Consider the following 15018-nt stretch of genomic DNA (forward strand, 5'->3'; position numbering starts at 1 on the left):
GCTTCCTGCCATAAAGCCACTGGTTTGTAAAATCTGTGTCTTGTGACCAGGTAGAAGGCAGGAATTTTATCTCCCATTCCTGGGTAGTGATGGGGCAGGACAGGAGGGCCAGAATGACATGACAGACATTTTGCAGCCCGCTAGAACTCAAACTCACTTCATCAGCCCCATCTGAGGCAACTGACTTAGGGCTCAAAGTCGAATGTCAGAGTCAGGTGCATCCCTGCCCCTTAATTCACTTACTGAGTTTCCTACATAATGTCTGCCGTTATGCTTTTGCCCTGCGTTTCGTGCTCGCCTGCCTTCTGTGATTAGCAGCAGAAGAAGTGTGCGTATGTGATCAGAGCAACTATGAGAAATGAATCCCAGGCACTAGGCTTAGCACTGTACAACACAGAAACTTTGGGGTCTACACATGATGGGTGGCCATTACTAGCATCTTAAAACCACAAAGCACACACATATATAAAGGTTTTCAAAATGAAAAATAATTTTTGTCTTTTGACTAAAAATTGTATATGAATATCATAGAAAATATGGAAAAACGTGAGGGAAGATGTAAAACTCAGAAATCTCTCACTGCCCCTATGTGGTAGCATGTCTCAGTTCTCAGAGCAGAGCACGCACTTGGAAGGGAGTGCACCCTCTTCTTGTCCTCGTGTGGTGGACGGCTCTTCCACTCAGGCCCAGGTAAATTCGCATCTACATGTTTAATTGCCTTATATATTTCCATATAATCATATGAGCATATTTATAAGGAATCCTTTATTGATGGATCCTTGGGTGTTTCCAGCTTTTCACCAGTTGGGCAGACACTGCTATAGTCTTGCCTGACTTTGTATACTTACTTGATTAAATTTTCCTAGGTAGTTTTTGGATCAAAAGACACATACACCAAAAAAAATATATATATATAATAGTTATATACTTGTATTTTCCAGAACCCCAGAAAGGAAAAGCACTAGCTCCCACTTGGTAATGCAGGAGGGCTTCTGTTTCCCTAAGATTTCACAAGGACAGGATGAGAATGGGGTAATGTGGACATGTCAGAACCACTCACTGTACAATGAGTGGATGCTATTAAAATGTACAGGGCATAAAACCCAAAAGATGATAGCAGTGTTTTGTAGAAGAATCTGTGCCCATCTAAAGGCGGGGAAGAGAGCACTCACTATTGCCTCTCATCTCTGTAGGTATTAAATGAGCGTAGAAATCTCCTCTTACATTATAGGCCCCTTTTTCTTCTTTTGTGAGTTGCTCACTTGTGACCTCTGTTCTCTTTCCTGTGACTCATTTCTAGAAGTATTTGTGTAATGGTGTTATTATTATTTTTGTCATATTAGTTGTTCTACTTAGTATTTTGTTTAATTTTTGCCCTTTGAAAGTTGATGTGGAGGTCAGGATCATTTTTCTGGGTAGGGTTTATGTTATATTACAAAGATCTTCCCTCCCTAATAATATAATGTTGTGGACCCCGATTTTATTTCATGCCATGAAGTTGTTGCCCCAAATAAACTCTTGTGATTTCCTTGGAAGTAAGATGTGAAGTACAGATCCACTTTTGTTCCCCTCCCGGCAAGAGGAAGTCCTTGTCCCATCAGCACTGGTAACTGGTATAAAATTCTGCCCAGTCATATGTTAAATTCCTACTTACACACTTGGGTCTATTTCTAGACTCCTTTCTATGCAAGACCAATCCTGCATGTTTTAATTATGTCTAATGCATGTTATGAAGCTACAGTTATTGAAAATATTAAATATCTGGCAGAACAAGTTTTTCTACCTTCACTATCTTTTTCCAACTTGTTTTCTTATGATGAATTTAGAATCACTTTGTCAAACTTCAACCTCACTCCCCACCGGAAAAAGAAAAGAAAATCTGGTAGACTCTTTTTTTGGGATCTGTGCATTCTTTTGAATATATTCAGTCCTATCAAATTGTCGTTCTTATTGTCTCTCTGCTTATGTGAAACACTTTCTAGCCCATAGCAAGATTGCAAGGATAGAGCAAAGATCTGCAGCTCCTGGACAAGGGTCTCCAGTCTGCTGCTCGTCCTGTCCCAACCCTAGCTGCGTCTGTCCACTGTGTCCTTCCTAACCCATCTTCCATGCCAGCAGCCCCCTCTCCTTTCTGACTCAGAACCCTGTCCAAGACTGTGTTCTGCACTTAGCTATCCGGTTGTTTCGTCAGTTCCTCCTTAGGAGTCTGAGCCTTAATTTTGCCTGCTGCTCTTGACTGTCACAGTGGATTTTTGTTGTTGTTTGTCATTGTTTTTTGTCAAGTTGTGGGGCTTGAACTGAGGGCCTGAGTTTTGTCCCTGAGCTCTTATGCTCAAAGGTAGTGTTGTACTGCTTTGAGCCACAGCGCCACTTCCCATTTTCAGGTGTTTAATTGGAGAGTCCAATGGACTCTCCTGCCTAGGCTGGCTTTGAACCATGACCCTGAGCTCTCAGCCTCCTGAGGCAGTTTAGGATTACAGGCGTGAGCCACCAGCACCTGGCCTGATTTTCAGTTTTAAAGCAAGCACTGTTTTTGTTCTGCTGGTAACCTAGTCTCGAGTCACCTTTTATCTCCTCATGACCAGAAAGACCCAAGCATTACTGTGCTCTTTGCAGTTCAGCCTTTCAGAACTCCAAAAGACCACCCACCCCACCCCAACCATGCTGATCTGGGCCTGGTCCCACTCACATCTCTCTGCTGGCTTTCCCGCGAAGGCCTCATTTCCCCTTGGCATGTTGTGGGAAGATACAAAACCATACTCATACTTTGTCTCCATCCTCAGTTCTCGCCCACGAAACCACCGCCAAATGTGGTGACTTACTTCACAATGTCCCCTGTGTTGAAGAGTTGGTGTTCTGTCAGGGAAGGTGTTTCACCATCTCCTCCAATGGTTATGAATTCATTTATGCGGTTACCCTAGGGAGGACTCAAGGAATCACATTTGTGCCTTGATGTACATTCTCATTTATTTTGATGTTCAAGTGCTCTAGATTTCAGATGTCCCTCAAACATTTTTTTATGTTGTGCATGTGGGAGAGGCATGGGCTTGAACTTGGGGCCTGGATACTGTCCCTGAGCTTCTTTGTTCAAGGCTAGGGCTCTACCACTTGAGACACAGCTCCACTTCTGGCTTTTTGCTAGTTAATTAGCAAGAACAGTGTTAGAGACTTTCCTGTCCACACTGACTTTGAACTACAATCCTCAGATCTCAATTTTCTAAGTAACTAGGACTGCAGGTGTGAACTACCACCACCCAGCTCCTTTCTGACCTTTTAGCATATATTTGTTTCTGTTTTTGTGGGGTTTTTGATTGATTGATTGATTGATTTTGTGGACCATGAGGCTTGAACTCAGCCTAGGCGCTGTCCCTGAGCTCTTCAGCTCAAGGCTGCCACCCTACCCTTGAGCTAAGCCCCACTTCCAGGTTTCTAGAGATTAATTGGAGATAAGAGCCTCAGGTCCTTTTGTGCCTGGGCTGGCTTTGAACATTGATTCTTAGATCTCAACCTCCTGAGTAGCTAGGATTATAGGCATGAGCCATAGCACCCGGTGGGGTTTGTTTTTGTTTTTGTTTTTTGCCAGTCCTGGGGCTCGAATTCAGGGCTTGAGCACTGTCTTTGAGCTTTCTCAAGGCTAGTACTCTACAATTTGAGCCACAGCACCACTTTTGGCTTTTTCTATATATGTGGTACTGAGGAATGGAACCCAGGTCTTCATGTGTGCTAGGCAAGCACTCTACCAGTAGACCATGCTCCTGGCCCTAGCATGTGTTTTTATTTCTTGAACATTTCTTTCCCTTCTGATATAGTAGTTCCACAAAGATCTTTGTTCTTAGCTTGGAATCAGCCATTTCTCCAAGGAGCGCTGTTCTTTTTGTTGAAAGATGCTATTTGAAACCAAGGTCTGGGCACTATCTGGATGTGTCTTTCTTCTGGGTACTGTCAGTGGATAGAGATGAAACACACACTTATGCACAGAACACATACATGTGTATTTGCATTGATAATATTTTATGTGTGTGATATTGTATTTCTACATTCTTAATACTGCTACTTCCAATTCCAGTACCTGAGAGTTCTTTGTGGTCCTCCCTTTCTGTGGTTGGAAACCCCTTCCCGAGAGCAAGAAACCTGGCTTTTCTTTTCCTCATGACCATCCCCCAGTGTCCTGACCGCCTTTTACCAGCTACCTGCAGGTACCCTGCCTCAGCAGAGGACACCACTGCCACTTTCCTGACAGCTCACCCCCCCCCCCCATTTCCTCTGTCTTCTCCTGCTGGGGTAGGGATAGTGTCCGGGGAAAAACCTTCATCCTCTGCTTCAGGAAACGACCTGAATTCCTTGGGTGACATTAGGCACTGGAAGTCAGGGAGGCGTGGATGCGGACGTGACCACAGGACGAGGCCTCCTCACTGTGGGTTTGGTGTGGGTAGGGACCGCTGGACACCAGCAGCCAGTGGCCGACCCTTGATTGTGGTTTTGATAGTATCACAGAAGAGGTTGGTTTCCAGGGTGCTTTTTTACATTGAGAGCCCCTGACATCTGAGGTAAAGGACAGGGGGAGGCCCTGAATGATGGGGGGGGTGCTGTATTCTGTTATAGCTATGTGAGGAAATAGCCCCAGGGCCCACGAGCCCTCTTGCAGAATGTGCTGGGTTCCTTGTTCTGGCCATCGTGGTTTGCAAGTGATCAGGACAAATAGGAGAGAAGAACTCATAGAAAACCAGTGTGAGCTGTACCAATCTGCTTACATTTCTCCAACTTAGGAAACAGAGACACAAAAAGGAACTTAGGAGGGAATCACAGATCTAAATATAATGCATTAAATTATGAGACTCCAGAAGATAAACAAGAAAATAGACATGGTCTTATGTTTAACCATTTTGGGTATGCAGCCAAAGGCACAATTCATGAAAGAATTAATGCTGAACTTAATCAAGGCATCGTGAGGAAGTGTGGAGGAGATAAGAGTGACCCCAAACCAGCGTCTGTGGGTCTGGTGGAGTGTAATCCAGTAGAGACAGGGTGAACAGAGCTGTAAGAAACCCCCTGGAGACGAGCCCAGGAGCATGTTGGGGAATTGCGGGTGTCGTGGAGGTCAACTTGGGAAGGCCCTCTGATGCCATGGGGCACCAGCCTGGAAGCCTAGGTGGCACAGGAGCAGCTGTGGCTTGGACTCAGGCCCAGCTATAAGCCACGGGCACCAAGAAGAGTCCAGTTCTTATCTCCCTGTCCCGGGTCTCCTGTCATGACAGTGCTCTCACAGGAGCACACATGCTGGTGGCAGAGAAGGACGAGACAGGCCAGCCAGTGATGGTGTGTTATCTGCCCAGCCTCTTTAGGAAAGCCTGTGAGGTCTCCTGAAGGCCCAGGACACGGCAGGGAGGAACACTCCTGCTGTGGGAGGCTTCTGAACTACAGGGAAGGAAGAATGAGTCACTCAGACTCAGGGCAGAGGGGACAGGAGGGAGGCCAGCAACAGGAACCTAGTAGATGAGGAACAGCAGAGACGAGAGTGGAGGGAATCAGTCCAGCCAGCCCAGCAGAGCTCAGGCGGGACCGTCTGACGAGATGCATCGCTAGGCCAGGCCTGCCAGCACTGGGGCTCAGGTCAGTCTGCAGGACCATTGAGAGTGTCTGCTGGATATGTTCTCTGTCCTGCAACTATAAGAAGGAGTCTCAGTGAATTAATTATTGATGCCCTGCCTGCCTCCTCCGTATATTTATGGACACTCTGCCTCCTGCTCAGTATTCTGTGTGGACATGTTGAAACCAAGGGCAGAGACTGGCTCCTGCCTTCCAGGTCCACCTGTTCGATAAGGAGCTAGATCTCATGTGGCCAGCCTGCAGTGCGTTTGCTGCTCTGATGGGGCGGTCAGTGTCAGGGTCCTCAGAGGCCAGCAGGCCATGCAGAACTGCTGAGTGGGAAGAAAGCAGAGGCAGGATGTGTGTCTGCATGCCCACCTGGGACCGCGGTCAGTGTGTGTGGCACAGGTGGCGGGGCAGCTGCAGGAGCTGCTCTTCCAGGATTCCAGAGGTGAGTGTGGGTCTGTCCAGTATGGTGAAGGGAGGTAGAGAGCCCAGGTGATGCGGCCATATTGGGTGCTTACTATTGCCACGGGTTTATTTAGCGCCTGCTCCATGCAACACTGGGCAGGCCCTAGGAACAAGTGAGCACCCACCAGAGTTTCAAGCCAGAGCAAGAAGGCTGTGTGTAAGGCTACAGAGCACAAGGCAAGCATGGCGGCTGGAGTGGTGTGAACCTGTGTTGCGGGACCTCTGTGGTGTCTGTGGAACAACTCTTCCCAGCACAGTGGCACCTCACTCTGCCTGAGGGGCTGGTCTGCAGAAGAGTGGGTGGTGTGGCTCGAGCATGAAGACAGGTCATTTTACAAGGCCACCGATGGCCGGTGGCATGGACCAGAGCACCCTGCGGGGAACGGGGGCACGCCGGAGCCCACAGCAGCTTCTGTGTGAAAGCAGAGACACGTGCTGGGGTGGTGCCAGAAACCCGTGCAGAGAAGTAAGACAGATTGTGAGAGCCTTTGAATACCATATAAAGGCTCTCGATCTAACAGGCACCACACATCACTGAAGATTTCCAAACTGAGGACTGACTTGCAGTCCAATTATTTTTCAGTCATGCTGGTTAGCAGCGTGGTGGTGGGTGGACCAGAGGGAATAGGAAAGCAGGGGAGTCTTGGGAGAAATGTGAGGGCCTGAATTGGTGCAGTGAGAATAGAGAAGAGGTTACTGAGAAATGTAAGGGCTGAAGAAAACAGGGCTTCGCCCTCTGTGTTATGGGCCTCAGGACTTTCCACCCACAGCCCCACTGGTTACCTGGCTGGGTAGTCAGGGCCCTGCGCTTCCCTCCAGGGCACCATCTCAGTTCCTAGTCTGTGTACGTAGCTGCTTGAGTTGCATCTAGATCTGAGGGCAGGGACAAGGCCTGGCTTTGTTCACCACAGATACCCCACTGCCCCACATGGCCTCTGCTCCCTGGACCCATTCCCAGTGAGTGTGGCGGTGGGTGAGTGATTCAACAGGGGGCAGAGTCACAGAAGGGCATGAACTTGGGTACAGACCACCCCAGCAAAGAGAGTAGCCAGGAGCTCTGATGAGCACAGGAGGCTGGAGGGTGGAGGGCTGTATGGGCCTGGAGAGGGGTTCGCAGCACTCGGAGTTGAGTTGGGTGTCACTCCATGGATTCTGAGTATAAAGGGTTTATTGCAAGCCTCAAAGTTTCCAGGATAGACACAGGATGGGCAGGCAGGGAGCTCTTGTTGACCCAGAAAGCCTCGGTGACTAAGACCAATGGTTCTTAAGGCCAGGAGGGGAAGCTTCCAGAATTCCCAAGAATCTCTGAGATGTTCCAACTCATTTCTATATTCATGAACCAGATGGGTGGCTTTCAGACCCTAAGAACTGCTGGTACCCCTGCCCATGCCCCAAATCTCAGAGGACTTCCTCAAGCCAGCAGTGGCTTGACTTGGAATTAGAGATGGCCCTTGACCACTGCCTCCTGCCAGTTAGGGTGGCCCTCATCAGATCCTTTCATTATACTTGGGTAGGAGGCTTGTCAAACCCCTCTTCGTTATATTAGGTTCATTTTGACAAGTCTGCTAAGACATGGGCAGGACACCCAGCCAGCCGGCTGACCCTGCCAGTCATCCAGGACCCAGTTCACAGCACCTCTTTCAGTCCCAAGAACTCTGTGTGCGTGTGTGTGTGTGTGTGTGTGTGTGTGTGTGTGTGTGTGTGTGTGTGCTCGCACATGCGCACGCCAATCCTGGGCCTTGAGCTCAGGACCTGGGCACTGTTCTTGGACTTTCTCAAGGCTAGAGCTCTACCACTAGCCTCAGCATCACTCCCTGAGGAATCGAACCTGGGTCTTTTTTCATGCTAGATAAGCACTCTACCACTAGGCCAAACTCCCGGCTCTACCTTCCCGAGAACTCTTAGGAACCTGTCTCTGAAGAGGAGGCATGGTCTTCACTGAGGACACAGGGGCCACCCCTCTGCATTGTCTCCAGTGCCTCTGTGAGCGCTGCCCGTGTCTGGCCTCAGCCAGGCCTTGCTCCCGGACAGGCAGTGCAGCGGCCCCCACGAGCTGCTCTTGCTGGGAGGAAGCGTGCACCTCTGTAGTGCCTTGTCCAGAGCATGGGCCCTCACTGTCCAGTCGGAGACCCTTAGAGGCCTGCCCCTCAGGCAGCCCCGGGCCCTCACAAGCCAAGCTGGCCAAGCCTGAACATCTTTGTTGAGGTGGCAGGAAGACCCCCCTCTTCCAGCCAGCAGGAATGGAAGGACTTGGTGTGCTGCAGTAAGCCCCAGGAAGCAGCTGCCCAGGCCTCAGGACCGTGCCGGGACCTGGGTGTCCCCCTGAGAGCCAGGCCTGCCTCTGAGCCTCATGGTCACATGAGAGGGGCCGAGGAGGCCCTCCTGAGGCCCCCATAGCTGCTCTCTGCTGTGGTTTCCACATGGGCCTTTGGCGTGGAGCTTCTTCCTGGTGGAGGTTGTGACAGGAGGCGGAGCAGGACCCAGCAGCTCTGGGAGAAGACTCAGCCCACAGTGAATGAAGGGTCGTTGAGGGTTGGGTTGGGCAGGCCGCTGGCGCTCTTGCTAGGACGCAGGTGCTGCGAGGCAGAGCTGAAGGTAGCCCTCCCCTTCACGAGGCCGGTATGTCCAGCCTTTCTAGAGGTGTGTCAACCAGGAGCTGGGTTGTAGAGCAGATCAAAAGGGGAGATAACTAGGCCCTGGGGCAACTGGAGCTTTGGAGGTGAGAGATGGCGGAGCTCCTGGGAGGAGGGCACGTGAGGGTGCCGAGAGACCCGGGTCAGGGCCCGGCGCACACCCCTGCAGCAGCCCAGAGAGCCTCAGAGCGCATCCCTACAGGATGGTCATGAGCGCCTCCTTCCTCCTCCCCGACACCCTGAACGCAGGAGGACCAGAGTCCACCCACACAGCTAGTGAATGGGCTCTGAGAGCCATGTGTGCATTCTTCTTTTTTCTAACAAAGGACACTGGCAGGAGGAGGGGGGGAAAGGGGGCACATTTTTCCAGTGTGTGTGTGTGTGTGTGTGTGTGTGTGTGTGTGTGTGTGTGTGTGTGTGTGCGCACACACCCTTGCTTGCATGGGGGGTGGGGGGAAGAGAATGAGAATAAAACAAGGGACGCAGAGACTGCTGTTGCAGGAGCCTGTCTTGCTGACAGAGTGATAGCCAGGATACATTTGTGCCCTGTGTCCCCTTGGGAATGACTTACACTGGGCCCTCTGGCCTGGCCAGAGTCTTCCAATATGTCCTCTCCTACCTGAGGGGTAGAGTGGCTGGGAGCCTTGTCTGAGTAGCTGGCAGTGATCCCAAGTGGCATGTTGATCAATGGGGAGATCTCTGGGTTCCTCTCTCACGGGCTGAAATGACACATTGTCAATAGCAGCCGGTTAACCAAGTCCTTAGTCACCAGTGGTCTCATCAGAGCCCTGGCCCTGGCCGCAGGTTAAAGTAAAAACCTCTTCGGAACAGCTAGATGGGTCCTGACAAAGATGAATGTCTAATTCACTTGGAATCTCCTTACTGCTGCTTGTAATAAAAAGCTTGCTCTGCAGCATCTCCCCCTGCCGATGTTTCTCTGAAATTAAATATCAGGAGGACATATAATAGCCCAATTCCATGCCAGGCCAATATTATCAGATTGATATCAGCAATGATAATAGAAGAAGGATAAGCTGATGAGATTCCATTTATTAAATAAAGTGAAGAGGCACAGAAGGTTTGTGACATAAGGGGACCAGTGTGGGGTTTGCTTCTGGGTTGGTTGACTGGAGGCAGGGAAGCACCCCGCTCTGCTAGGGAACCCTTTCCTTTCCTTTGGAGGCCACCCTCCATGGTCTGCTTCCTGGGTCCTCTCTCCTGCTCTCTCCCCTAGCTCCTGCCTAGGAGCCCCCCCCCCCTCACGGAGAGGCAGCAGCTGCTAGCAGGCGCCATCGAGGAGCCCCAGGCTGCACGCTCTGCCTATCTTGCTGCTCGCTTGTTTCTTCCAAAGTGAGAGGCCTGGGTGATGCTCAGCTCTCTTGTGGTGTTGCCTTGCATGCTCTAGTTTGGCCCTACCTTCTCGATAAAGGTAGAGGAGGAGCACTGTAGGGACAAGCACACCAAGCCTTTATCCTGAGCCCACTTCACTGCGTGACCATTGTCGAGTCACGTAGCCTCTCTGGGAATGGGGCAGCAATGCCAGCTCACAAGGTTGTCATGGATATCCACAGAGCACAGTATCCATTCTAAGAATGGCAGGACCACGGACCTGACTGTACATCCCAGAGCTTACTAGGATAGAAGTGTATCTTCTCCCCGACGTCTCCAGGCAAGTCAGGCTTCCCGAGGAGCCAAGGAAGGCCCTGTGCAGATCTACTGAGGAGTCACAGCTTTGCCCGCGACCAGGGGAACTGAGACACTTAACTCACATCTAGAGGCAGATGGTGCCTCACTAGGTTGGGCAGAGACATGGAGCAGGATCTGGCTCAGACCATTGTGGCTGTGCTCACTGCAGTGGTCCTACTGCAAGGGCTCTGGGCCGCGGGCACCAGATCACCAAGTAGTGGTCCCGAATGGGCTGTCTCCCGTCCTAACTGCGGGCCCTCGGCCCTGCCGGCGTGGCCTCTGGAGGGCAGGGCAGGTCACCTGTGTGGGGCACTGTAACGTGGCACTGCCTGCTGGTGCCTCCAGGTGACAGAAGTTCTTTCCTGGAGGGGTTCAGTGTTCCTTGGCTGCTTCCCCCACCTCTGTCTTCACATGGCCTTCTCCCTTTGCCTCTGTCCCTGTCCCCCCTTCACGTCATACGTGGAGAGAACTTAGTTTCCCATTGTCTAAAGAGCCCATGTTACCTTACTGTGCCTCACCTTCAGCAATCCTCCCTCTCACAACCCTGCTTCCAAATAAGGTCATCTTCTGAGTCAAGAGAGGACATGGGCTCTGAGGAGAGCCCCTGGCCTCTGCACGCGGCACGTGGCTGTCAGGACCCTGGACACCCCTCCCCACGCCGAGATAAACACTCATTCCAAAGCATGCAAGCTTGCAGAACAGGAGAGCGAGGTGTAGCCTGGGCCTTGCACTTGAGTGGAGTGGGGTCTGTTTCCTCCCAGTGATGCAGTTTTATGTCCTCCCTGGAGATCATGGTTTCAGCCGTGTACCAAGCACTGTCTGTGTGGAACCAGGCTGGCCCACCTGGGTCAAGTGGCCCAGGCCTATGCGCCCAGCCAGGTCCGAGCTGGGACTTGAGTGCTGTGAGAGCCTAGGTGGGAGGGAGGGGGCAGCCTCCTCTCTCAGCCCTCCCCACAGCTTCCTAAATCAGATCTTTGCCACCAAGTACAGCCCATCTCCTGCCTCCCGCCCTACCCCACCTGTGCCCTAGCTCTGCCTTTGTTTCCAGTCCTTCCCGGTCCTCACCTTTAGGGCAAATGGCTCTCGGTTCTTACTGCACCGAGGAGAGAGATGAGAGCCTCGGCCTTGCCTCGGGGTGCGGCCGGCTCCTGCGCACTGCGTGGGCGGTGGAGCTCCTGTGTCACCAGATGCGTGCAGGGATCCTTGGTGTGGAGACTGGCACTGGGGTCCGGGAGTTACTGTCTCTGCAAAGTGTGTGGCATGCTGTGCGCACCTGAGCTCGGGCACTAGCAGAGCTGCCCCTGGCAGGACTCCTGCTGCAAACAGCAGCTGTTTGCGTGCATTGTAAAAGCAGGTGGCGCTGGGCCAGACCTGAGGGGCTGACATTGCACCTCCTTTCATGAATCGCTTAGCCCAGGCTTCGCCCTGCCCTGCCTAGGGAGAATGCATTCACTTCAGGAGCCCAGGTCGTGTCCCATTTGGAGCCTTTTGGGAACAAATGGGTAGAATTTCTTCCTGTTGACATTTGCCCAGCATTCTGTGTGCGCATACTGTTCCTGCTGAATCCAGAGGCGAAGCCTCTGTGGTCCCAGAGGAAGTATTGGTGTGAAGGGGGTAGATTTCACCACGGCCCAGTTTCTCCCGGCCAGGGAGCCGGAGGTGTTTGTTGACATTTACCCCTGAAACACACAGGGGCCCTCACTGGGCACCTGAAGACAGGTGGGGGAGGGGCTAGAGAGGGAGAACAGTGCCAGCCTTCTTCTGTAATCCTGAAGAGTTAAGTCTCAGCTGTCCATGTGTAGAGAGGAGGCTCACAGTCAGAGTTCTGGCTCCAGGACAACTCAGACTGGGGCAGGGTGCCTCTGCCAGACCCTAACCGGAGAGTGGCTTTCCGTGGCGGGTTAGCTTCACTCCTGGTCCCAGAGCAGTACAGCACTGCCTTTGCCAAACCCAGGAACTTCCCTTAAGCTACAGTCCCCACCAGGTGTCTGATGAGAGGCCTGCGATTCACCCTTCCCTCCCCAGATGAGGAAGGAAGGTCAAAAGTCATATGATGGAGAGAGGAGAGGGCACTGCTTCTAGGTGGACTCCACGTAAGAAAGTAGGGAATGATATCAGTGGGCTGAACAGCAGTGCAGGGGACAGGAAAGAACCCAGAGACTGTGGTTGCAAACAACATACCTTCTGAGGTGGGAGCCTGAGCTGAGGACAGGACGGGAGGTCCTGGAGGTCATCATAGATGAGGACGGGACCGGTGGTCCTGGAGGTCATCATAGATGAGGACGGGACGGGTGGTCCTGGAGGTCATCATAGATGAGGACGGGACGGGAGGTCCTGGAGGTCATCATAGGTGAGGACGGGACGGGTGGTCCTGGAGGTCATCATAGGTGAGGACGGGACGGGTGGTCCTGGAGGTCATCATAGGTGAGGACGGGACGGGTGGTCCTGGAGGTCATCATAGGTGAGGACGGGACGGGAGGTCCTGGAGGTCATCATAGGTGAGGACGGGACGGACGGGTGGTCCTGGAGGTCATCATAGGTGAGGACGGGACGGGAGGTCCTGGAGGTCATCTCAGGTGAGGACAGGACGGGTGGTCCTGGAGGTCATCTCAGGTGAGGACAGGACGGGTGGTCCTGGAGGTCATCTCAGGTGAGGACAGGATGGTCATGGTCCCAGGCGAACCTTGGCCTGGGAAAGTCCTTGCAGGGTGGCTGAGCCAGGCCCAGCTGGGAGGGCCATCCAGGGTCAGGGCCTGGAGCTGAGGCCACTGCCCTGTGCCTGAGGGCTCTTGGGTGAGGGGAGCGTGGAGCCCAGAGCCCTCACCCAGGGCGGGATGCTTGTCCCCCCTTCAGGTCTGCCATGGGCTAGATGGCTGCCAGCCTGGTGTCTGGCCCCTGGGTGTTAGTGAATGGAGTCCTGCCCCTCCCCTGCCCACTGGGAGCAGATTTTGGACCTTTATGCTCTTGTCCCTCCCAGGCCCCGCCTGGTGGAGCCCGCCTGTTCAGGGCTGCAGTACCAGATCCTCCGCTGCTATCGAGACCACCTGCATGAGGTGCTGCTCTGCTCAGACCTGGTCAAGGCATACCAGCACTGTGTCAGCTCCGCCCACAAGGTAAGGCCTGCCCGCCTCCCAGGGCCCCTGGCCTCTCCCCCGACTCGGGCTCTGCAGTTGCCAAGAGAGGAGTTCCTAGGTCTTAGTGCGCACCGTGCTTGGGCGCTGGCCGAGCTGGGTGAGTGAGGTGAGCCCTGCCCTCCAGGAGTGTATCTCTTTACCTCACCCCTGCCCTTGCAGCCCCAAAGCAAAGCCTGCCTGGAGAGGCTCTGGGCACTGCCAGGCCCAGCCCCTCCCCTAGCACTCCTGGAGAGAGACTTGGAGAGGAGCAGTGGGGCATAGCAGAGGCTAGCCCGTGCTCCTAGCTGTGTTTGAAGCATGCTCTGTGTTCTGGACCAGTGTCCCGCCTGGTTCCTGGGCCTCAGCACGCAGGCACAGGGGGGCCTCAGACAGAACAGGAACTAGTGAAGCCCTCTCGCCACCCTTTTCCAGCCTCCACCTCCTAAGGTTCCTGGTGGCTAGGGTCCACATGAGGGACCCGGATATCAGAAAAAAACAGGCCAAGCAGCTGGTCTGTGCTCGTAAGACAGCTCAGATACCTAGGGGCGTCCTCCAGCCAGAGAGCCTGAGTGCCATCATGGGAGGGCCTGACTAAGCTCTGACTATTTTCTTTGTAGGGGTAAGAAGCAGCCATCGTTCCTGCCCTGCCAGTGACCTGGAGCCCTGAAGGAGGGACCAACCACGAACCCAGACCCCAGGCCATGGCCTCTGTGCTCTGCCATTTCCCACTGGCCACTGCATATGCCTCTGCACTTGCAGCTGCATGTGGTTAGGAAAGTGTGCTACTGTCTGAGAACAAATAAAGCAGACGTCACTGTTTTCACTCATCCACTCACTTGCCCAGAATTGCTGCTGCCTTCTCTGTGCCTAGCCCTCGGCTAGACAGCCATGATGCAGCTGCGTGAGCCAGGCTGCTCTGCTCAGGAGCATCCAGCCTGGCGAGGAGCTTGGCATTACCCGAGAGTAGCCAGTCTGCTGCTGAAGCAGGAGGAAAGGACAGGGCTGCAGCTTTGGCAGGACTGGGGAGCTAAGCCTTGAGCAGAGAGCAGCGATCTCCCTGAGCCCTGTGGCTCCACTGGCAGTGGGACGGTTTCTAGAGTGAGCCGAGCTGAGCCAGGGTCCCGCAACCCAGTGGGAAGTCCCAGCAAGGAAGACCAGTGTGAAGCAGACATGCTCTGATCCACAGGGCTACGGAGGCCCTCCCCCTGGGTGCTGTGGCTTCATAGCCGAGGGACCTAGGGGACAAGATGGCACATAGGGTACGGTTTTGCTCTCTAGTTGGAGTCCAGATACTGGGTTTCCTGTCTTGGACCTTTGCCTTAGTCCATAGGCCACAGCGCGGTGACCCTGGTAAGGCCTGCGCTGTGTCAGGGAAGTGAGCTTGGGACCTTCCAACCACACTGTCAGTGACCTCGACTTCCCATTAGACTTCCTCCCTCTGGGTCTGGACACCTTCGGTGAGGACGCAAATGCCTCTGCTCATCCCCAGACTTCCAGGCGGAACCCAGGAGGAGACTATAGTCTGGGAG

The 15018-nt window shown here is 53.1% G+C and overlaps 1 protein-coding gene across 1 annotated transcript in view; it reads left to right on the forward strand.

The window, feature by feature from the left end:
* Chchd6 (coiled-coil-helix-coiled-coil-helix domain containing 6) overlaps window positions 1-14320 on the forward strand; it is a 185405-nt gene extending 171085 nt beyond the window's left edge. Inside the window, exons 7-8 of the mRNA XM_090323826.1 lie at window positions 13354-13489; window positions 14107-14320. Coding sequence (XP_090179952.1) covers window positions 13354-13489; window positions 14107-14112 — 142 coding nt within the window. The 3' untranslated portion in view covers window positions 14113-14320. The remainder of the gene's footprint in view (window positions 1-13353; window positions 13490-14106) is intronic.
* The last annotated feature ends 698 nt before the right edge of the window (window positions 14321-15018 follow it).

This window comes from Megascapheus bottae, chromosome 33 (assembly GCF_031878675.1).
Source record: "Megascapheus bottae isolate mThoBot1 chromosome 33, mThoBot2.hap1, whole genome shotgun sequence".
Classification (NCBI taxonomy): domain Eukaryota; kingdom Metazoa; phylum Chordata; class Mammalia; order Rodentia; family Geomyidae; genus Megascapheus; species Megascapheus bottae.